A 17,730-nucleotide genomic window follows, 5' to 3' on the forward strand; every position below is an offset into this window, starting at 1 on the left:
TGGTTGGGCTCCTCCCCTCCGTGCAGGCAGAGCTGTCAGCCAGCTTCCCCCTCCAGCGCCCGGCTGGGCTGGCTGCCCCCGGTCAGGCCTGTCCTTGAGGCCGGGCTGGGTGCGGATCCTCCTGTCCTGGATCTGCCCGACCCCGGCGTGCTGCCGCCCCCCCGCAATGGGGGATCCCCCTTCTCCTCCCTCCCACGTGTCGCTGGAGGATTCCGTGGCCCCCATCGATGCTGGGCTCCTGCCCTGCCCGACCCCAAGGGCACAGCAGTGCCCGGCCCCGCAGGTCGAGTCTCCCGGAAGGCCCCGGTGAACGGGCCGTGCTACGCAGGCTCCGGCCAGTCCTTGCCTGGAGCTGGAAAATTACTGTGTGAGAGCAGCTGAACCCAGGGGAGCTCCATGCGCCCGCCATGGCTGCGGTGTGCAAGGCAGGGGTGTGCAAGACCCCCCCCCTGTGCTGATGCTGCCTGGAGGGTGTTGTAGTGGGAAGGAATGCTGAGCTCTGCATCTTTTATACCTTCAGGGGAAAGAGTTTTCTTGCTTAGAGGAGCTCTGATGCCCCTTCCTTCAGAAAGCATACCCCCACATCCCCCTCAAGGTCTCATGGCCAAATGGCTCTGAGGGCTTCAGGAGATGGCTGGCTTGTAAAGGGAGTAGGATCCTGGTCCTCATGCTCTGCTGGTACCCTGGGACGGGCTGTGGCAGGAGGAGATGCTCAGCCTCCCGCCTGTCCTGTGCTGCAGGAGAGGAGGGACTCAAGGACACCCAGGCCGGTGGAGAGCTCAGGCTGCCCTGTTCCAGTTCCTGATGCTCGCTGGGATTTCTTTGTGAGCTGCAAAGTGTTGATGGGAGAGGATCTCTGCTCCCTGGCTGCTGCACTGGCACACAGACACACACCTTTCCTTTGTGCTCTCCTGGGCATCAGAGCAAGCTGCTGGCAGGAGAGCCCTGCAAGCCCCCGTGCTCCCCAGTAACTGGCGGTGGCTGGAGCAGGTGCTGTGCTCTGTGTCCCTCACAGCCTCACACGGGGACCTGGTGAATGGCTGAGGAGGGGCAGTGCCTTTGCCTCCAGCTGGAGTTGATGCTGAATTTTATGCTAGCTGCGAGCAGCATGTGGCCCCGAGGAGGTGGGCTGTGTGGGGTCTGGCTGCCCCTGCCCAAGGTCCAGGAAGCACTTCAGGCCAGGCTGTACCTGTGGATGCCAAGGCTTGAGCAGCTGTCAGCAGCATAAGGAGATTTAGTATCATTTTAAATATAATGAAGCCAAAAGGGTTGGGTTCTTATTTCTTCAGATTGAAATTTAGGCTTCTGGCTTGGGTGACTTCCCCAGAAAGATATTTCATTTTAAAATATTATTTGATGCTTACAGAACAGAGTATTTCCTAATAAGTGCTGGAGCCTAGAGGAACTATAGTTAGGGAGCAAGAGGCACTGTGAAGAAAGTGTTCCCACACCAAATATACATGAAACTAAGACCATCCTGGGCTCCCAGCAGCATCCTCAGCTGAGTGTCTGGATGCTGCTCATTTGTACAGTAAGCCAGTGGTTTGACAGTGTGGGGTGAGGGTTGGTGAAAATTGGGACCGAGATTTCATGAGTGACTGAAGATTCACAGGTCACAAACTGGGACACTCTCCCCTTTTCCAATGATGCTGTGTCCAGGCTCCATGTGTCCTCTCAGACCACTTCTCTGAGGCCTCCGTGGGCTTTCCAGGGTGTCTGTCTGAGCGGGTTAGACACATTCAGCTGCCCTGAGGATGAATGCTTGGGTGCTGTCACCAGTCAGTAACGCATGCTGTGAATTGGGTGCACTTAAATACAGTTGTCACTGGGTTACGTGTTCTCCTCATAAAGCTTCAAGCTCTTCCCAGACTTCTTTGGACTGAGGGTGAAAATGAAAACTCCCAAAGAGCAGTCCTTATGAACCTGAGAGGAGAAAGAGTAGGTTGAAGCTGGACTGTAGATGGAAACCATCTGTGTTTCAGTGTTTCTGCTGTGGTGCCATAGAGAAGGTAACGGGGTAACATTTGACATGACAAATTACTGTCACATCAGTCTGAGATCCTGTGCGTGGTCAAGATTTATCTGCTTGGCTTTCCAAATACCACACGGTTGGAGGAGATGGGACTTGGAGACTTGCTTCAGTCTTTCAGTGTGCTGTAACACAGCACAGTGCAACAGCCAGGGGAACTGCTGGCATCCTGCAATGCAGAGTACAGTCTGGAGGCAGAACGGGCATTTCCGTGCACAGGTCCAGGGGATCCCCAAGGTACTGGGGTGCTGAGAGTATTCAGCAGCTTTGGTTTTTGGTTTTTCATAACATGTCTCAATGTGTGTTTTGTTTGCAATGCAGGGTGAGGAAGGCCCTCCCAGTTTGGAGTATATCCAGGCCAAGGACTTGTTCCCCCCGAAAGAGCTTGTAAAGGAGGAAGAGTCATTGCAGGTAAGGAATTAAGAAAACCCAGACAGACTTTGGGCTCGACTCTAGTAATGTGAAACCTGAGAGCAGTTCTCCAGCCCAGGACGTGTTCTGGACGTGGCAGTGGGCTGGCCCGTGCTGTAGGTGACATTTGGACCAGCAGGTCCTTCTGCGTGTGCGGAGGATGCTGCCGGCAGCGCTGCACTCCCTGGCCCTGCCTTCCCAGCCCTGCCCAGACGCTGCGATTTGTACAGCATCCCATCTGCTGCTTGGAAATATGGCTGGAGCATGATGCAATACGGAACTGACATGGGTATTCCCTGTCGTCTGCCTGTGCTGACAGTGAGAAATTGTGACACTGCCTCTGTAGGGCTCTGCAGCGGGTAGATGCTCTCTGGGACAGGTCAAGTATCAGGACTAGGCTGTGCTCTGGGTAGCCATGATGTGCAATTGCAATGGCTAATCTGGCCTTAATACACATTGCTCCTGGCATTTTCCTGCTGCAGAGCTGTGGGAAAGAGAAACCTCATATAGCTCCAGCCTCCTGCTGCAAAAGGCCCTTGAAAGAGACCTGGGTACTGTGGCTGCTCTGCAAGCAGGGGCAGTATTCTGAACAGCAGGAGCAAAGCCTCCTGGTGTTTGTTGCTTCCTTTAACATAGTCCTCTGCCACCTTGTCCCAGTGCTCCTCCTATGGCTGCAGCCAGGGTCATGTTGTATGTTCTCACTGCTGCAGCAGTATTTGAGTTTGCTCTGTGGCATTGTCTTGGTAAATGGTGCCGATAAAAGCAAGGACTGAAATGTGGCAACGGGATGATTGACTTGAAGGAGCAAATGCGGATTGAGGAGTTGCACAGGGTCAAGGCTGTGGGTCTGTGGCCTGCAGGAGGTGAAGCCACTGAGAGGACTCTGAGCTGAGACTACCCAGAGAAGAGCAGAATCTGCTTTAGTCTTCTGCGTGGAGGACCGTAAAGTTCACCCCTCCCAAAGGGTAATTTGCTTTCAGTAAATTGTTAAGTGTCTTAATGTAAAATGAAGTCTAAAAGGACGCCATTGGCTTGATAACAAGCTGTATTGAGGCACCTGTCAGTTTATTCCAGGATTTCCCTCTGTCAGTTCTTGCATCCCGTTTATAATCTGTCTCCCTTATGTTGCTGTGTGAAAGAGCCACGTAAGCAGAAGAAATACATGCCAACTAAAACCAGCTCTGGCAAGTGTGCATAAATAAACTGCAGAAATAAAGAGAGCATATTCTTTTAATGTCAAATAATGAACATTTTCAAAGAGTATTCAGACAGGTGCCAGTCTAAGGTTGTTATTTTTGTACAAATAATTTAAGAATGGAGAAGTTGTCAGAACAATTGTGACTTGCACATGAAGTTTGAAATCCAGGAAATTCAGTTTTTAGTCAGCGAATACCCAAGCCATAGAAACAACTTAGAAATAAAGACAAGGTGGTCTGACTTGTACTAATTACAGTGTAATAAATTGTTTCATCAGATGCCCTGTCTGGCAAGTGAAGGACTCTGGCTGAAGTGATAAATCTTCATGACATTTTTTGCGTAATTGGTTACCAACATCACCTGGTGTAGGTGGCATTCAGGGAACAATGAGAAGTCTACATAGCTATGAAAAAAGGGGCCTAATGAATTTTAGGCTGTTCTACCTTTTTTAAATACAAGGAAAAAAAGACTTGGCCGTCTGCCAGGATACCCTGTTCTAAAGATAGCTACAGCATGTCTGGACTGATAGGAAAAAACAAAGACATTTGATTATATAGATTTTTTTTTTTTTCAAATTCAAATACGGGTAACTTTGAAGTTTTCTCAGTCAGACAAATAACTGTACATAGGGATTCCCTCAGAGCCTTGTTAGCAGAAATTGGGCAAAACATTTATTCATTTACTTACCCAGATTGGTACCAGTGGGTCTGGTAGCCTGACACAGCAGGGTCATGTATGCGACGCTGCCTTGGGGCAGAGGACTCCGAATGTATCAGGCTCTGCCTGGAGCTGGGGAGTGCACAGCTGGTGTCTGAGTTGTGCCTGAGGTTGTGTCCGTGCCAGAAGTTGTGTCCTTTATAATGCCACTTGCACCAGGGCTGTGTTTACTCTCTTTGAAAAGCAGAGACCATAAATCCCTTTGCCCCCATACAGTATCCTCGCTGCCAGATGCCCACAGGTGGTGTCCGTAGCATTTGTGGTTGCACCTCTCCTCCATAAGTAATTACCTCTCAGGAGGTGCTCAGTGGGTCCTGAGGCATCCTCAGAAGAAGATCCATCTCGTGGGGCTGGGCAGCAGGTACCAGTGCTGGTTTGTGCTCATGTCTGCTCTCGGTGCACGAAGACCACGTTGCTGTGAATGATTTCCCGCAGGAGATGTGCTGCAGAGGCAGTGGGAAGAGTGGCTCTTGGCATTTATGGTGCACAAAGTACTCTGCATGTGTCTTGAATTAGTGATGTCTCCCTTCCAGGTCCCATTCACTGTGTTGCAGGGCGAGGGAGTGGAGTATCTTGGCCATGCAAATGATGCTGTGATTGCCATCTCCAACTACCGGCTTCATATCAAATTCAAGGATTCTGTGATCAATGTAAGTCTGGATCTGCCTGTTCCTGCTGCCCGAACCATAATCTCTCACAGTATTTTGGGGGGACATAAGCCATTTCCATGGTCTGTGGCATGGGAGCCTCTTGAAGGATGCCAAGCCTGGTGCTGTCTCTAGTTACTCCTGGCCTTGCAGTTGCTGTTTTGCTGTTGCATTTTGTGTGGATGGGGTTTTCCTCTGGATAATAATTAATTATAATAACTATATTCTTCGCTGTTCCCTTTAAATTCAAGCTTTAAACTTGGTGGGTTTAAGACTGTTAAGGTCTTTTGCAGGCCAGTTTTAATGAGACTTCTCCAACCTGGAGACCCGCAATCAAGAGACAGACAGTGGGAGCCTGAGGCTTTTTCTCACTGTCTTGACTTGCCATCTTTTATTGCAGCTTCTGTTTGGTTCAGTTACCTGTACTTGTCTGGATGTGATTTAGTCAGTAACTGGCCCTGGGTGGGAGACAATCCAGGGATAGAATAGAAATCAGAGTAGTAGTTGTTGCAGGAGGCTCTGCACTGAGACATGAAGCTTTATAAACCTTGGAGTGGGTTTATAGTTCGAACTGGAAGCTCATGATTGTTGGTAGAGCCATGCCTGTTTATGATGGGCCTGTGGGCAAGGCTGCTGTGTCTCTGATGTGACGTGGTATGTCTTGTCATGCCCTACATCTGTCTCTCACAGGTGCCTTTGAGGATGATGGAAAGTGTGGAGTGTCGGGATATGTTCCAGCTTCACATCGTCTGCAAGGACTCCAAAGTGATCAGGTATCTGTTATTGCTATGTTGTAGGTGCCACTGCAGGCCGGTTGACATGATCAGCTCTGGTGTCTCCCTCTGTGTTGCTGTTGGAATTGAGCTGTTCATGGCCAGGGTTGCTAAGACCTCGCACTTCATTCCTTTTTCTGGTGAAGTGGAGCAGAGCTCCCTGTCTGTGTGTCTTGGCTGTACCCACTGAGGGTGATTTACATTTGGGTTTGCAGGTGCCATTTTTCCACCTTTAAGCAGTGCCAGGAGTGGCTGAAGAGGCTAACTCGAGCCATTGCCCGCCCTGCTAAGCCTGAGGACCTCTTTGCATTTGCCTACCACGCGTGGTGCTTAGGAGTCTGTGTTGATGAGGAGGATCAACATGCACATCTCTGCCGTCCAGGTAAGCTCCTGGCCTGTCCCCTTCCTGCTTTTCTGTCCACAAGCACTGCAATGCAATTTAAACTGTTGTCCATAATTTGATGTCCGGCTAGGTCTTAAGCTCTGTCCAAGTTGATCTTGCTGAGGGGCATCCTGTACCTGACCTAGAGATCTAGCTGATGGCCAGGTTTGGCTGGACAGCACAGTAAAAGGAATAATAGTAATAAGCACAAGAGCATTCTGAGCCAGCAACTCGTAAGCAACTTTTCCCTTTCTCCTTGTGGATGAAGAAAACATCCCATACTTTGGTACTCTCATCATGATGACAGAGAGCTCAAGCAGTCTTGTTCCTGGATAGTAAACATAATTAGCTTTGAGGCAACATAATTAATGAGTCCATCTTCATCTCCTCTCCAACACCTAGAAATTCCATGACATTCCTGTGGCCAGGTCTGCGGAAATGTTTGGCTCATCCTTACACAGGTGCAAATAAAATCTTTGAATCCATAAAGAGAAAACAAAGCTGTGATGGTGCCCTCCTGTGGATTGGGAGTTTCCCTTCTCTGGGAACACAAAGTTCACTTGCTGTTGCTTTGTCTTTTAAACGGCTTCATCATGAATCAAGGGGGGGTTAAAATGAGTAACAAACCTGGTTTAGACTTAAAAAGGTGCTGATACTAGAGAGGCAGTAACGTGAAGGAAATGTCCAAACACGGGATAGGATGGAGGGATGAGGTTGGATAGTATGGCTGAAAGAGATATCAAAAAGAAGCTGGTAGAAAAAATAAGTGTTCTTACTGTGTCCCAAACACCAGCAATTGGGAGATATTTTCTGTCTTTCTTTTAGATAAAGTATTATTCTCTAGTGTAAATACACTTACCTGTGGAAATTGTTGCTGCAGCAACAGAATGAGGTGAAGAGCTTTGCAATATTTATTTATTAACAACATTTGACACTTGGGCAACAAAGACATCCAGGATTTGTAAGGTGTGGCTAAAACACAAGAGAGGAAACCCTGAGTCAGCCACTGAGAGAGCAGTCCAGAAGACAAAACTAACTGCCTGGGATGGGTGCTCAGTACTGCTCTGCCGTGGGGTTTCTGACATCTGCTTTGGAAGCCATCTCTGTCAGAAGGGCAAAAGGGGATAAAATTACACCCACCCCCCACTCTCACATTGATGTGAGGAGGCTGTTTCCATGCTGCTCTGTGCCCTGAGACTGAGAGCTGATCTGACTTGACAAAATAAACAGAGGAACCCTGGTGAGGGACAGTTCTTTTTGGCTTCTGCAGCAAGGTCCCTGCCATCCAGCTGTCCTGTAGTTTCTCTCCAGCCTGGATATAGCTGCTGTGGAGCTGCTGCTAGGACGGTTAGATTTCATTAGTTCTGCTTAGCTGTCAGTAACTGTGCCCTGTAACAGTGCCCTGTACTTTGTTCTTCCAGGTGACCATGTGAGATACCGATTTGAGATGGAGCTGGTGAGGATGGGCTTTGACTTGCAGAACGTCTGGCGCGTCTCTGACATCAACAACAATTACAAGTGAGTGTTTCCTCACCAGGCGCTCTCCACTCTCCTCTTTCCTTCTCCCCTTCGCAATCCTTGTGCAGAACAGTGGGTGAGTCAGATTCCATCTAATCCTCCTTCCTGGCCTTGAAAACCCTCAGGCAGATCAGTATATGAGCCAGAGAAAACCCTCAGGCAGATCAGTATATGAGCCAGATCCACTTTCTTTCTGCCTTTCACATTGTGGAATTGAAGAAGGAATATAGCCCAAACATCAGAGCTAGCAGCAGTTGTAAATGCTGACTCAGGTAGTTTATAATGCAAAGACATTTGGGAGTCTTGGAGGAACTGTCCATCACAGGGTTGCCTTTCTGGTCAGTCATTCTCTCTAAAATGCTTGTGCTGTTTGAAATAAAAACCATGAAGTTTTCATAATGTCAGATGAGTATTCAGCTCTGTTGAGAAACGGGGTGAGCTAGTGGAGGGCTGTCAGGATGCTCAGAAGTCTGGGGAATGAGCAAGGCTTCTTCAGTCTGGTGCAAAGAGGCTAAAGGGTGATTTACAGCCTACAGCTGCTGAAAGGGCATTTACAAAGGTGAGGGAGTGAAACTCTTCTGACAGTGGCAGATGTCTGAACAAGAGGCAATGGCCACAGGTGCAGCTTGGGAGGTTCAGACTGTACATGGGAGGGGAAAAAATAAATCTTTCCCCGGGAGTGTGGTGCTGTGCTGGGGCAGATCCCCAGAGAGGGGGGAGTTCACCATTGCATCATTTCAAGTCTCAGATGATCTGGTGGTGGAGGTGGTCCCCTGTGAGCAGGGGAGTGGAGTGGAGATTTTCCAAAGGTCTCTCCCATCAGCACGTTGGTGATTCCAGCCTGTCTTCTGGAGAGAAGCGCAGGAGCTCTTGGAGAAGCACTGCTGCATTCTTTGCAGCAGGTGGCATTAAGCCAACAGGGTTTTATTAAGCTTTGACAGACATATTCATTTCTGCATTCTTCATAATCCTTCTCTCAAAATGACTGGTATCTCTCAGTCTCTTCTCTGTCTCAGCCAGTAAAGGCATCCCCATCATCTATATATCGGGCAGCTCCAGGTCGCTAGTTTCTTGTGGGGACCATGAGAATCCTTGGGTGTGCTGGCCTGGGGAAATCCCACTGGAGTTTTGAAGTTGCTGCCTGTTCTCTCTTCCTCAAGTATCCAAGCAGCAAGCATTAGATTTAGGGGTTGATTTATAATTTCTACTTGGGCATACTGACTGCATCGATGCTTTTGGACTATTAACATGACTGATGGCATTTATGCAGTTTCTCCCAGGTTGTCAAATAAAAATTGTTTTCCTGAACTGCTCAGTTTTCAAGTGTATAACCTGTAGGTCTTTGCCCTAGGTGGAGTCTATGTGTGTCTTTGACAGCCATCAGGCTTTCTCTGCTACTAGATTTTGGGATGTTTTTCCCTCTGACTGTTTCAGAAGGCTCAACTTAAATTGACCATCTGTGGTTCTTCTCCTGGCCAGTAATACACAGCAATTAATCGACTTCTCTAAAGACAGTTGTTTTATTTCCAACCAAACCAGGGAAGAAGGAACTTGAAACAAACCTCAGCAAGCTGGATGCAGGCCTGGTTTTGCTTTTCTCCATCTGCTGAGTTCCTACCTGGAGATCCTGGCAGGTCGCAGCTTCCTGCAGACATCCCGAGATCTCAAAGGTGGTGTAATTTGTTTGTGCAACTCAGAAACCAGTTCTCTCTTGCTGCTTTGGGGATTGTGTCTTTAAATCCTGCCTTGCCTTTTGATCATCACCACCTGCCTCTATTCACAGGAATCGGGTTACTTTTTAACTGTTTATAGTCCTTTTTATCTTTTATTTCCCAGCATTGGCAAAATAGTGTTGTTAGAGACAGGATACTCCAAGGTAATGGCTTTGTTCATTGTCTTTCAAGTCTGTTCGGACATGTCCTTATCTGGAAACTATTATCTTCTTCCTGGCGACAGCCATCATAAAATTAGAGCAATACAAGCATATAATAACCACTCCTTCAGTCTTGATAAAAGTATACTATTTCAGCATACAGTGATAATAAAATTATTACATGATATCTCTATGGTGCTCACCTCTTCAGTGGTCTGTACATCCAGAGAAACGGACACATCCTGGCATTGCCCATCTGGTGCACCCATGCTGTCCGAGAGTTGTTTCGTATCGACCTTAATGCTGGTGGCTTTGGTACAAACGTCGTTCCTTCAGAAAGGAAAAAACATTCACTTTTTCTTAAGTGTTGGTGCTTGTTTTCAGCTTTGATCTTTTTACAGTTGTGATTTTATTTTTGAGTTCATGAGGAAAAAGCTGTCTGGAGTTCTGTGTAACTGCTTTAGACAGCTGATGTTTTTTGTTTCTGTGGCTGCTCTTAATTCATATTTTGTCTTTTGATACTATTATTTTAATACTATCCTTTGCTTTTATTGGAAAAATGATAATTAGTGTTTTGTTTGTATCTGCTATATGAATGTGTAGACAATAAGTCTGCAAGGACTGTTGGCAATAAAGCCTGTGCGCTTGCGTTGTGAAGGAAGATCTCTCTGGCTGGACTGGCTACTACCTTTGTGGCAAGAAGATGCTTTGTCATTCCTTGCCCGTATGTGTCTTGTGCTGATTTATGCGTCTGTGGTGTTACAGCCACCTTTTTCTGGGATCAAACCTCACAGTTTCAAGAAGTCTCATCCTGTGTTCTGGGTCAGCGTGGTCCCAGGGTGTTCCAGGCCGCTCCTCCGTGACCCACATTGCTTTGCTGTGGGTCTCTCTTCCATGTGACATGGGAGCATGTTGCACAACACAGGGACAAGCATGGTTCCCTTTTGTGGTGAAAAATGACCATTGAAGCTCTGTACTACTGCTTATCTTCTCGAGAGTTACTGTTTTGTAAGAGAAGCTTCCTTCAAGTCTTTGGGGAGCCACCTGTTAAAAAACACACAGACCAAAACAAATTAAACGCCAACAAACCCTTATGAAAATCCAAACTGACTGTCAGCCACGTGAGCCCTACCTGCTCGTTCAGTGATGTTGCCAGCAAACTCCACATACGTGATGCCCGACCTCCCTCCACAAAAGCCGTGTTGATTCTTCCCAAGTGCATTGTATTTACCCTTGCACCAACTGTGACAGCGAGTTGCTTTGTACAGAAGTCAGACTCCAGTGGTTTCCCATGTTTGCCCCTGAGACCTTTCTTACAAAATTGATACCATGTTTGCCACCTTTCATTCCTCTGGCACCCAAGCCAATGTAAGCAATAGCTTACACATCTCAGTTAATCATTCACCTGCTGTGCACTCGGGTTGCTGTAGAAATGTTGAGCATTATCTAGTCCTGGTGATTAGTTACTCCTCATTCCTAGCAGATTGTTCTAAAACTTCCCCTTCTTGTGCCTTGTCCCTTGTAAAACAGGTTTATGTCTGGCAGCCTCTTTGTGGACTCTTGTGCTGAACATCAATGCAAATTGTTTTGATTTTCTGCTGTGATCTTGCTGATCTATTAGACCTTCAGTTTTGGTAGCAGACTGATACCTCCAAGATGTTTGAAAAAGGTCTTCAGAGTTTTAAGCTTTTAACAAGTCATTTCTCAAAAGCTGCATGATGTGTCTCATTTTTACAGTTTTTTAAATTCAGGTGCACATTTGGCTTCTCTCATGTCCTTTGGAAACATTTCCCCTCTTTGAAGGATGTCCTTTTATTTCTAAAATCCTTCTTTTGTTCACTGTTTAAGTCTGCTAGCTCTTTCTGATCTTTTTGATGCATTTTATATTACCATCAAATAGAATGTTTAAATAACCATCATATCATCTACAAGCTTTCCCCCGCCCCACCCCCCATCTCCCTCCCCCCCTTTTCTGAAACTCATCCTTACTGTCGTGGGAGTCTTATCCCCTTAAAAACATTGGTGAAGTCTATTATGTGATGAATACTGTAACAAAGTGATTTTTCAGTTATTCTATTTTGGAGCAGCTTAGAACCAAAGGAAGAGTTACGTACTTTTGTATTATTTGGCTGATAGCACCAAGAAGCAGCTGATTGCATCTGAAAATGTCATCTTTGTCCCATGCATTATCATGATGCTTATGTGGTTTACGTGGAAGCAACCCAAATCTCCCATGGCAATTTTTGCCCTGGCAGCCTTTCTGCAGCTATTCCAGCCTGTTGTGGATGTTGTTACTGTTTCTCTTTAGGCTTGGGATTTGAATCAGGGCACATTCTGCACTGCTGTGGATACTGGTAACTCTTGGCCTCATGCTTTTACCTTCACATTTTCCTGGAACATACCACACTTTGCTCACTAGCTCAACATATTTTGGTCTTCCTACAAAGCTTGTACTCTGAAATTTAGGGTACCACTAATAATCTTCCTTGTATCAAGTTTATAAGATGATGTTAAGCCAACATATTTATCCTTACTTTTCAGTTTCTCTCCCTTGTTTTTTTGGAATTCTAGTCTAGAAGCACAAGTTGTCTGTCTAGACGTCATTGACTGTTTTTATGTGTCCAGCTTAAATTTGGCTTAATTTCTTGAGGCATCCTGTTTCCTACCTGAATTTTACTGAATTCTGTCTTACTGTTTTCTTAAGACTACAGAGTTTTAGTGACTTATCTCTTAGAAGATAAGCTCCTGAACCTCTCCTGTACTGACTCCCCAATTTTTATTTTAAGAAATCTCCTATAATGTTTCATTTGTAGTGCCAGGGACCGATTCTGTTTTCATTTTGATGAAGCCCATTCTTGCATAGATTGAGCTGTTCCAGAAGTTCCTCCAGATCTTAACAGGTGCTAACCCTCTTGCACATACCTTTATTCTCAATCCCACTTCAATGCGTCTCTAATTTCCTGACCAACTTTACACATAGAATCTGGGGTATTTCAGAAATGTCCAAGCCTAGACATCCTACCACAGACATCCTGGTCTTCAGCTTCTTACCTGACAGCTTTAATTTTGCTTCCTGGATTCCTCTTCTTCACCCTGTTGTTTTTATCCTGTAGACCAACTTTACTTTCTGCCTGGGGCTTTCTGAGAAGCTGTCTAGACATTGTGCGAAGTGCCATCTTCTAACGTGGCAGGCAGTTCCTTGCTAGCTTCACAAACTAAATGATACTAAGGGCTGTATCTTTGCCTTCAGCAGGGGTAGTTGGGGCTCAGGGGAGCACTAGGCCACCCTTTGGAGCTTGCCAGCTGCATAGTTTCACTCCCCTCAGTTTGTTTCCCATCTGCCCTGAAACATTCCTTCTAAATGATGTGGGATATAGCCTAGAGCTAGAGTTGCTCTTTGATGTTTCTTGGCATGTAGGGCTTTCTCTGCCTGGGCTGTTGGAGCTCAGCTGGTCCAGCAGCCAGCCTGCACCCTGCCCTGCCCTGCATGCAGCTGTATGCCGCAGGGCAGGATATTGGCTGCAGTAACCAGGAAGCCCCTGCACTCCTGGATTTTCACCGGTGCTTCATCCTACTCATACTGCTCTCTCCCCAGCACTGTTTGGCTGTCCTCCTCTGACCCTTGGCTTCCCTCTTGCCTTGCTGATAATGTACTTGCAGTTGGATTTTTAACAGCTTTCTTAGGACTTAAGCATTTGCAATCCTGTTGCCTGTTCTCATCTCCCCCCTGCCTCCACCAACTGAATTTCCATCTCAGCTGAACTGCTTTATGCTTCAGGTTGATTCAGATGTGGGGCTCCTCTGGCACTGCCACTCTGCTCGTTGAAGAGTTGGGTGCCCCTGCTATTGGCTCTGTGTGCTGGGAGTTTCTTCTCCAGCATAGGGGATTGGTAGGGACTTGCCCATCACATTCCTCTTGCTTCTGGCATGTGTTCAGATGTGTACTAGGAATCTTGATTTCTGGCACCCCACCAAACAAGATACTCTCTTAGATCTCCCTCATGTCATTTTATTATAGCATACACCAATTCACCATTGCCATCTTTCTGGGCAGTGTTATGTCTTCCTTGCAGAGAAATGTGTAAATTTTTATCAATGCTGACCTTTTTTCTGCAAGGCAGAAAATGGCAGATCATCATTTACCAGAAGTAAATTCTGTGTGTTTATGGGTTTGCAAGTGTTGCAAGAAAACCAAACCCCCACATAAATTAATGACTGTTACCCTAAACCCTCATAAATTCTTAAATCCAGAGGATGTTCCAAAGGCATGCTTGGGAAGTACTGGGGTGCACTTAGTATGGGGCTGGAGGTGAGGCCTGAGGTGATAGGAGATCGTCTTCTCTCAGCTCATTCCTGACAGCATTTTTTGGGTCACTTTTCCCACATTGAGGCTATACTGAGACAGATATTAAGAGGAAGAGCCAAAGTCTTGCATGCTGAGTTTGGGGAAACTGCTCCTGTCCTCTCTCTGCACAGCTTCTCTGGTAAATATTTTTGATTGCCAAGTCCTTATCTTCATGCTTTTTTTTTTTCTCCAGGCTTTGTTCCAGTTATCCTCAGAAGCTGCTGGTCCCTGTCTGGATCACTGATAAGGAGCTAGAGAACGTGGCTTCATTCAGGTCGTGGAAAAGGATACCTGTGGTGGTGTACAGGTAAACACAAAAGCAATGCAGTGCTCTCCCCCAGACCCCTGACAGCTGTCCTTTTCCTGACAGTCCTGCACAGGGCACTGTGAAGCCAGGTTAGCCAAGCGCATACAGGGCTGTGGAGCGTGGGGTGACAGCGATAGCTGTGTTCTGGTCCTCGTGCTGGTGCTCCTTTTGCCTCCCACCTGAAAACATGCTGCTCTTGGGCCTCCTCCTCCTCCCAAGACATACATCAGCCTCTGTAGGCACCCAGTCTGCGATGGTAACTCGGGATGTTCTCCAGAACAGAGAAACAATGTTCTGGTAACTGTTGCTTCTTTCCTGCTCTTGGTTAGATCTGAAGGTGTGGGTGACTTTCATCTTTTGGGAGATGCAGCAAGAACACTATGTCAAATCAAGGTTCTCTTTCTTTGAGTTTCAGAACTTTCACCAATTGGTACTTGCCTAGCTGCTACTTTGAAAAGAAATCTTGGCCAAAACGAGCCTGCTGTGTGGTCCTGCTCTCAGCTAGGACGTACCTTTTAATACCCAAGTGCAAATCACTTCTGTTTTGACCAAGTTTTGAGAGTTTGACATTATTTAGGTAACAGAATGAGATGTTTGCATGTGGCTGAACCTTGTTGATTGAATAGCTAGTAAATATTCCCTGGTCAGCCTTCCAAAAATAATATATACAGGGGGATGCAGGAGGCTAGGCAGCAAATAAAGCAGGGCTTTTGGGGGTAGGTGGGTGGTTTCTCATCAGACCTGTTTTCTGGGAGACTGACATGTTTGAAACAAATGGGAGGCTAGTGAATAGATGCACCCAGCCAGTGTGTATATTGTAAAATGTACATTATGGTTTCTAGCCTTAGACTCCTTGTTAGCAGTTACTAAATCCAAATATAAAAAACTTTGAAACTATCAGAGCTGCACAATAAAGAACAAGCCTGGGAAGTACAAAAGCCAGGAAACAAAATTAATGAATTTACGTGTACCTTAACGTTACATCTTCATGTTATATGGTTTGCTGTTAGATGCTGGCAAAACACAGTGTTATTACTTCTAGGAGAACTAAATTCTGCAGCAGAGTAATAATGAGCGCTGCTTATCGTATGGAGCCTTTCCTTCTTTGTAGCAAAGTCAGCTAAGAAATTAATTGTATTTGTGATTACTTTTACTAAAAATGGCCTGGTGCTGGAGACTGTCCCAGTGTGACTCTCCACCTGAGGGCAAAGCCATGTCTTTTTGCTACTCTAACAATTATTTTGTTCCTTGCTTTATATCACTATAATGGTACCCAGTAAATTTACAATCTAAGCTGCAACTCTTTGCAGCCTGGGATCAGATTAGAAGATGCTGACAAGTGATGTTACAAGATGGGACAAGTGCTTGCCCATATGTATCTCGTTTTCATGCACTTTTTAGTCTTTGCCCTCAAGATTGAAGGCTTTTGGCCAGGTGGGTCTGTAGGGGCCATGGCTAGTTCTGGAGTGCCTTGTGCTGTATGGAAGGGGAAGAAATGAAAAGCCTCACACTCAGCTCCTCATCCTCGCTCACAGTTCAGGAGAGATTGGACAAGTGGGTTTGGGGGTGTGCATCCCAGGGGCTCTAAGCACAGGGCTTTGGTAGGCTTCAGAGCCTTTGGAGAGCGAGGCTAAACTTGCTGGGTCACAGTCAGATCTGTAAAACATGACACCAAAGGTACCACATTATCAGTTTTCTTTAAAAAGAGTATAATTTAGCTTTTAAGCAAAGCAGACATTCAGGTCTCCATCTCTTGAGTCCTCACTGGGGATGTGCAGGAGTGGTGCAGGGGCCTCCAGGCACAATTCACTTTTAAAACGGTGCAAAGGATGCAGTTAATTATTTAGCTGACTACAGAAGCAGACAGGCATCGCATGCCAGCTGCTCCTCGTTGTTACTCTCTGTCTACACAGCCACCTTCAGAAGACCTTGGGCCTGTGTTAGCAAGAATGCTCCTCACAGATGCTCAGCATCACCTTTGCCTGTGGCTGTGCTGCAGCAGCTCTTGGGGAAGCAGCGGGCAAACGGTGGAGATGGCTCCAGCCCCATGGATGAGTGCTGGGTCTCAGGCTTTTAGGTCATGCCAGAGTGAGCCAGGAGCCTAATGCAGAGACTCGGGAAATGAAAGCACTTGTGTCTGTGCATCTCAGGACAGCTCTGTGAACCCTCTCTTAGCTCTTTCTTATGTGTTAAGCCAAGCTGCTTGACTTTGCACTGTGGATGAGCACTCCTATAGCCAGAAAATAACAGAGGGGACTTAAGGGCTATTAGTTGATGCTTTCTGGATGATTGTTATGGGTTAAATGGCGTGTGCTAACAACCTCAGGTGTGCTCTAGCCTTGTGCTCTGAATGAATCTGGGAGTAAAAGCTCAACTGATAAACTACAAAGGCACTTTATACTCCGCTTTGAATGCTCTGAAAGGTTCTCAAGTCATTAAGCCTAAACTGAGGATCCCTAAGAAATAATTTTGTCCACATAAGTTAAAACTCTGTGGCACTTTCTGCCATTCCAGTTTCAAGAAAGGAGCTTTTTTTATTTTGAGGAAAACCTCCACAAAAATCCCTAGTAAGAAAAAGACCTGAAATGCTTCATATGCTTGTGATGAGGAGATTAGCAAGGGAATGCAGAGTCAAGCCATGGCTGCTCCCCTCCCCTGGGAAGCTCATTGCAAGCTCAGTTGTGGTTTTGGTTCATCCACCAACACCTGCTACACTTTCTGCTTGCTGATGACTTCATGCTCATCGATGCTTGCCATGCTTCCTTGTGTTTATTGGCACCTCATTATATCTCTTGAAACTGGCTACCTCAGGGCATCCCCTGCCCAGTGTTTGTTGCAGTGCTGAGAAGTTTGTGCTCCCAAGAAGTTTTCTGAGTTTAATGTGACTCTTTGGCAATGTTTTTAGTATTTCATGAAGTAGGCTACCACTGACTTCAAGTGGCCTAAACAGCTAAACTACTTTTTTCTCTTCTGCATAGCAAAACTGTGCTGTTGCATCCAAGCAGCCTGCTGGGAGCAGACCCTGGCACAGCACCTGCATCTCCCAAAAACGTGCTCAGGCGCTGTCTGGGAAAGTGCTGGTTGGCAACAGGTCAAAAACGATGGGTGTGCTGACAAACAAGCTTGGATGATCACAGGCTGACACTTAAGTCCACACCTTGGCTCTGTTTCATTTACTAGTATAAACAAAGGCTTTGCTCCTATCTGTGTTAACCATCCTTGAGTGATCATGAAGACAGAATAGGTCTCCTGGGAGCGACTGCTCTGTGAATCACCTTGCAGAACAGAACAGCAACAGAGGAGGGCACTGGAAGGAAAAGGATCTCACAGTATTTTGTCATAGCTGAATGAATGTCTTCACTTTAAAGTCTTCATCAGTATTAGCTGTGAGATGCCATTAACGATAATACATTTTCTGTGTTTATTGATAAGTTGCCTCAGCAGAATAAGGGAACCTTGTCTCTGAGAAGCAAAATCATTCCTGCAAACTGCAGAAGCTGCTACTGAGATACTGTGCACTGCTTTTAGAAT

The 17,730-nt window shown here is 46.4% G+C and overlaps 1 protein-coding gene across 2 annotated transcripts in view; it reads left to right on the forward strand.

Moving 5' to 3' along the window:
• The window catches only part of MTMR4 (myotubularin related protein 4), a 55,798-nt gene that overhangs the window by 26,747 nt on the left and 11,321 nt on the right, over positions 1-17,730 (forward strand). For both annotated transcript variants that reach the window (XM_026861536.1, XM_026861535.1), the window contains exons 3-8: positions 2,351-2,440; positions 4,888-5,004; positions 5,692-5,774; positions 5,990-6,156; positions 7,578-7,674; positions 14,086-14,199. In XM_026861536.1, the coding sequence (XP_026717337.1) occupies positions 2,351-2,440; positions 4,888-5,004; positions 5,692-5,774; positions 5,990-6,156; positions 7,578-7,674; positions 14,086-14,199 (668 nt within the window). The remainder of the gene's footprint in view (positions 1-2,350; positions 2,441-4,887; positions 5,005-5,691; positions 5,775-5,989; positions 6,157-7,577; positions 7,675-14,085; positions 14,200-17,730) is intronic.

The sequence above is a fragment of the Athene cunicularia genome (genome assembly GCF_003259725.1).
Source record: "Athene cunicularia isolate RWA chromosome 19 unlocalized genomic scaffold, athCun1 chr19_part1, whole genome shotgun sequence".
NCBI lineage: Eukaryota > Metazoa > Chordata > Aves > Strigiformes > Strigidae > Athene > Athene cunicularia.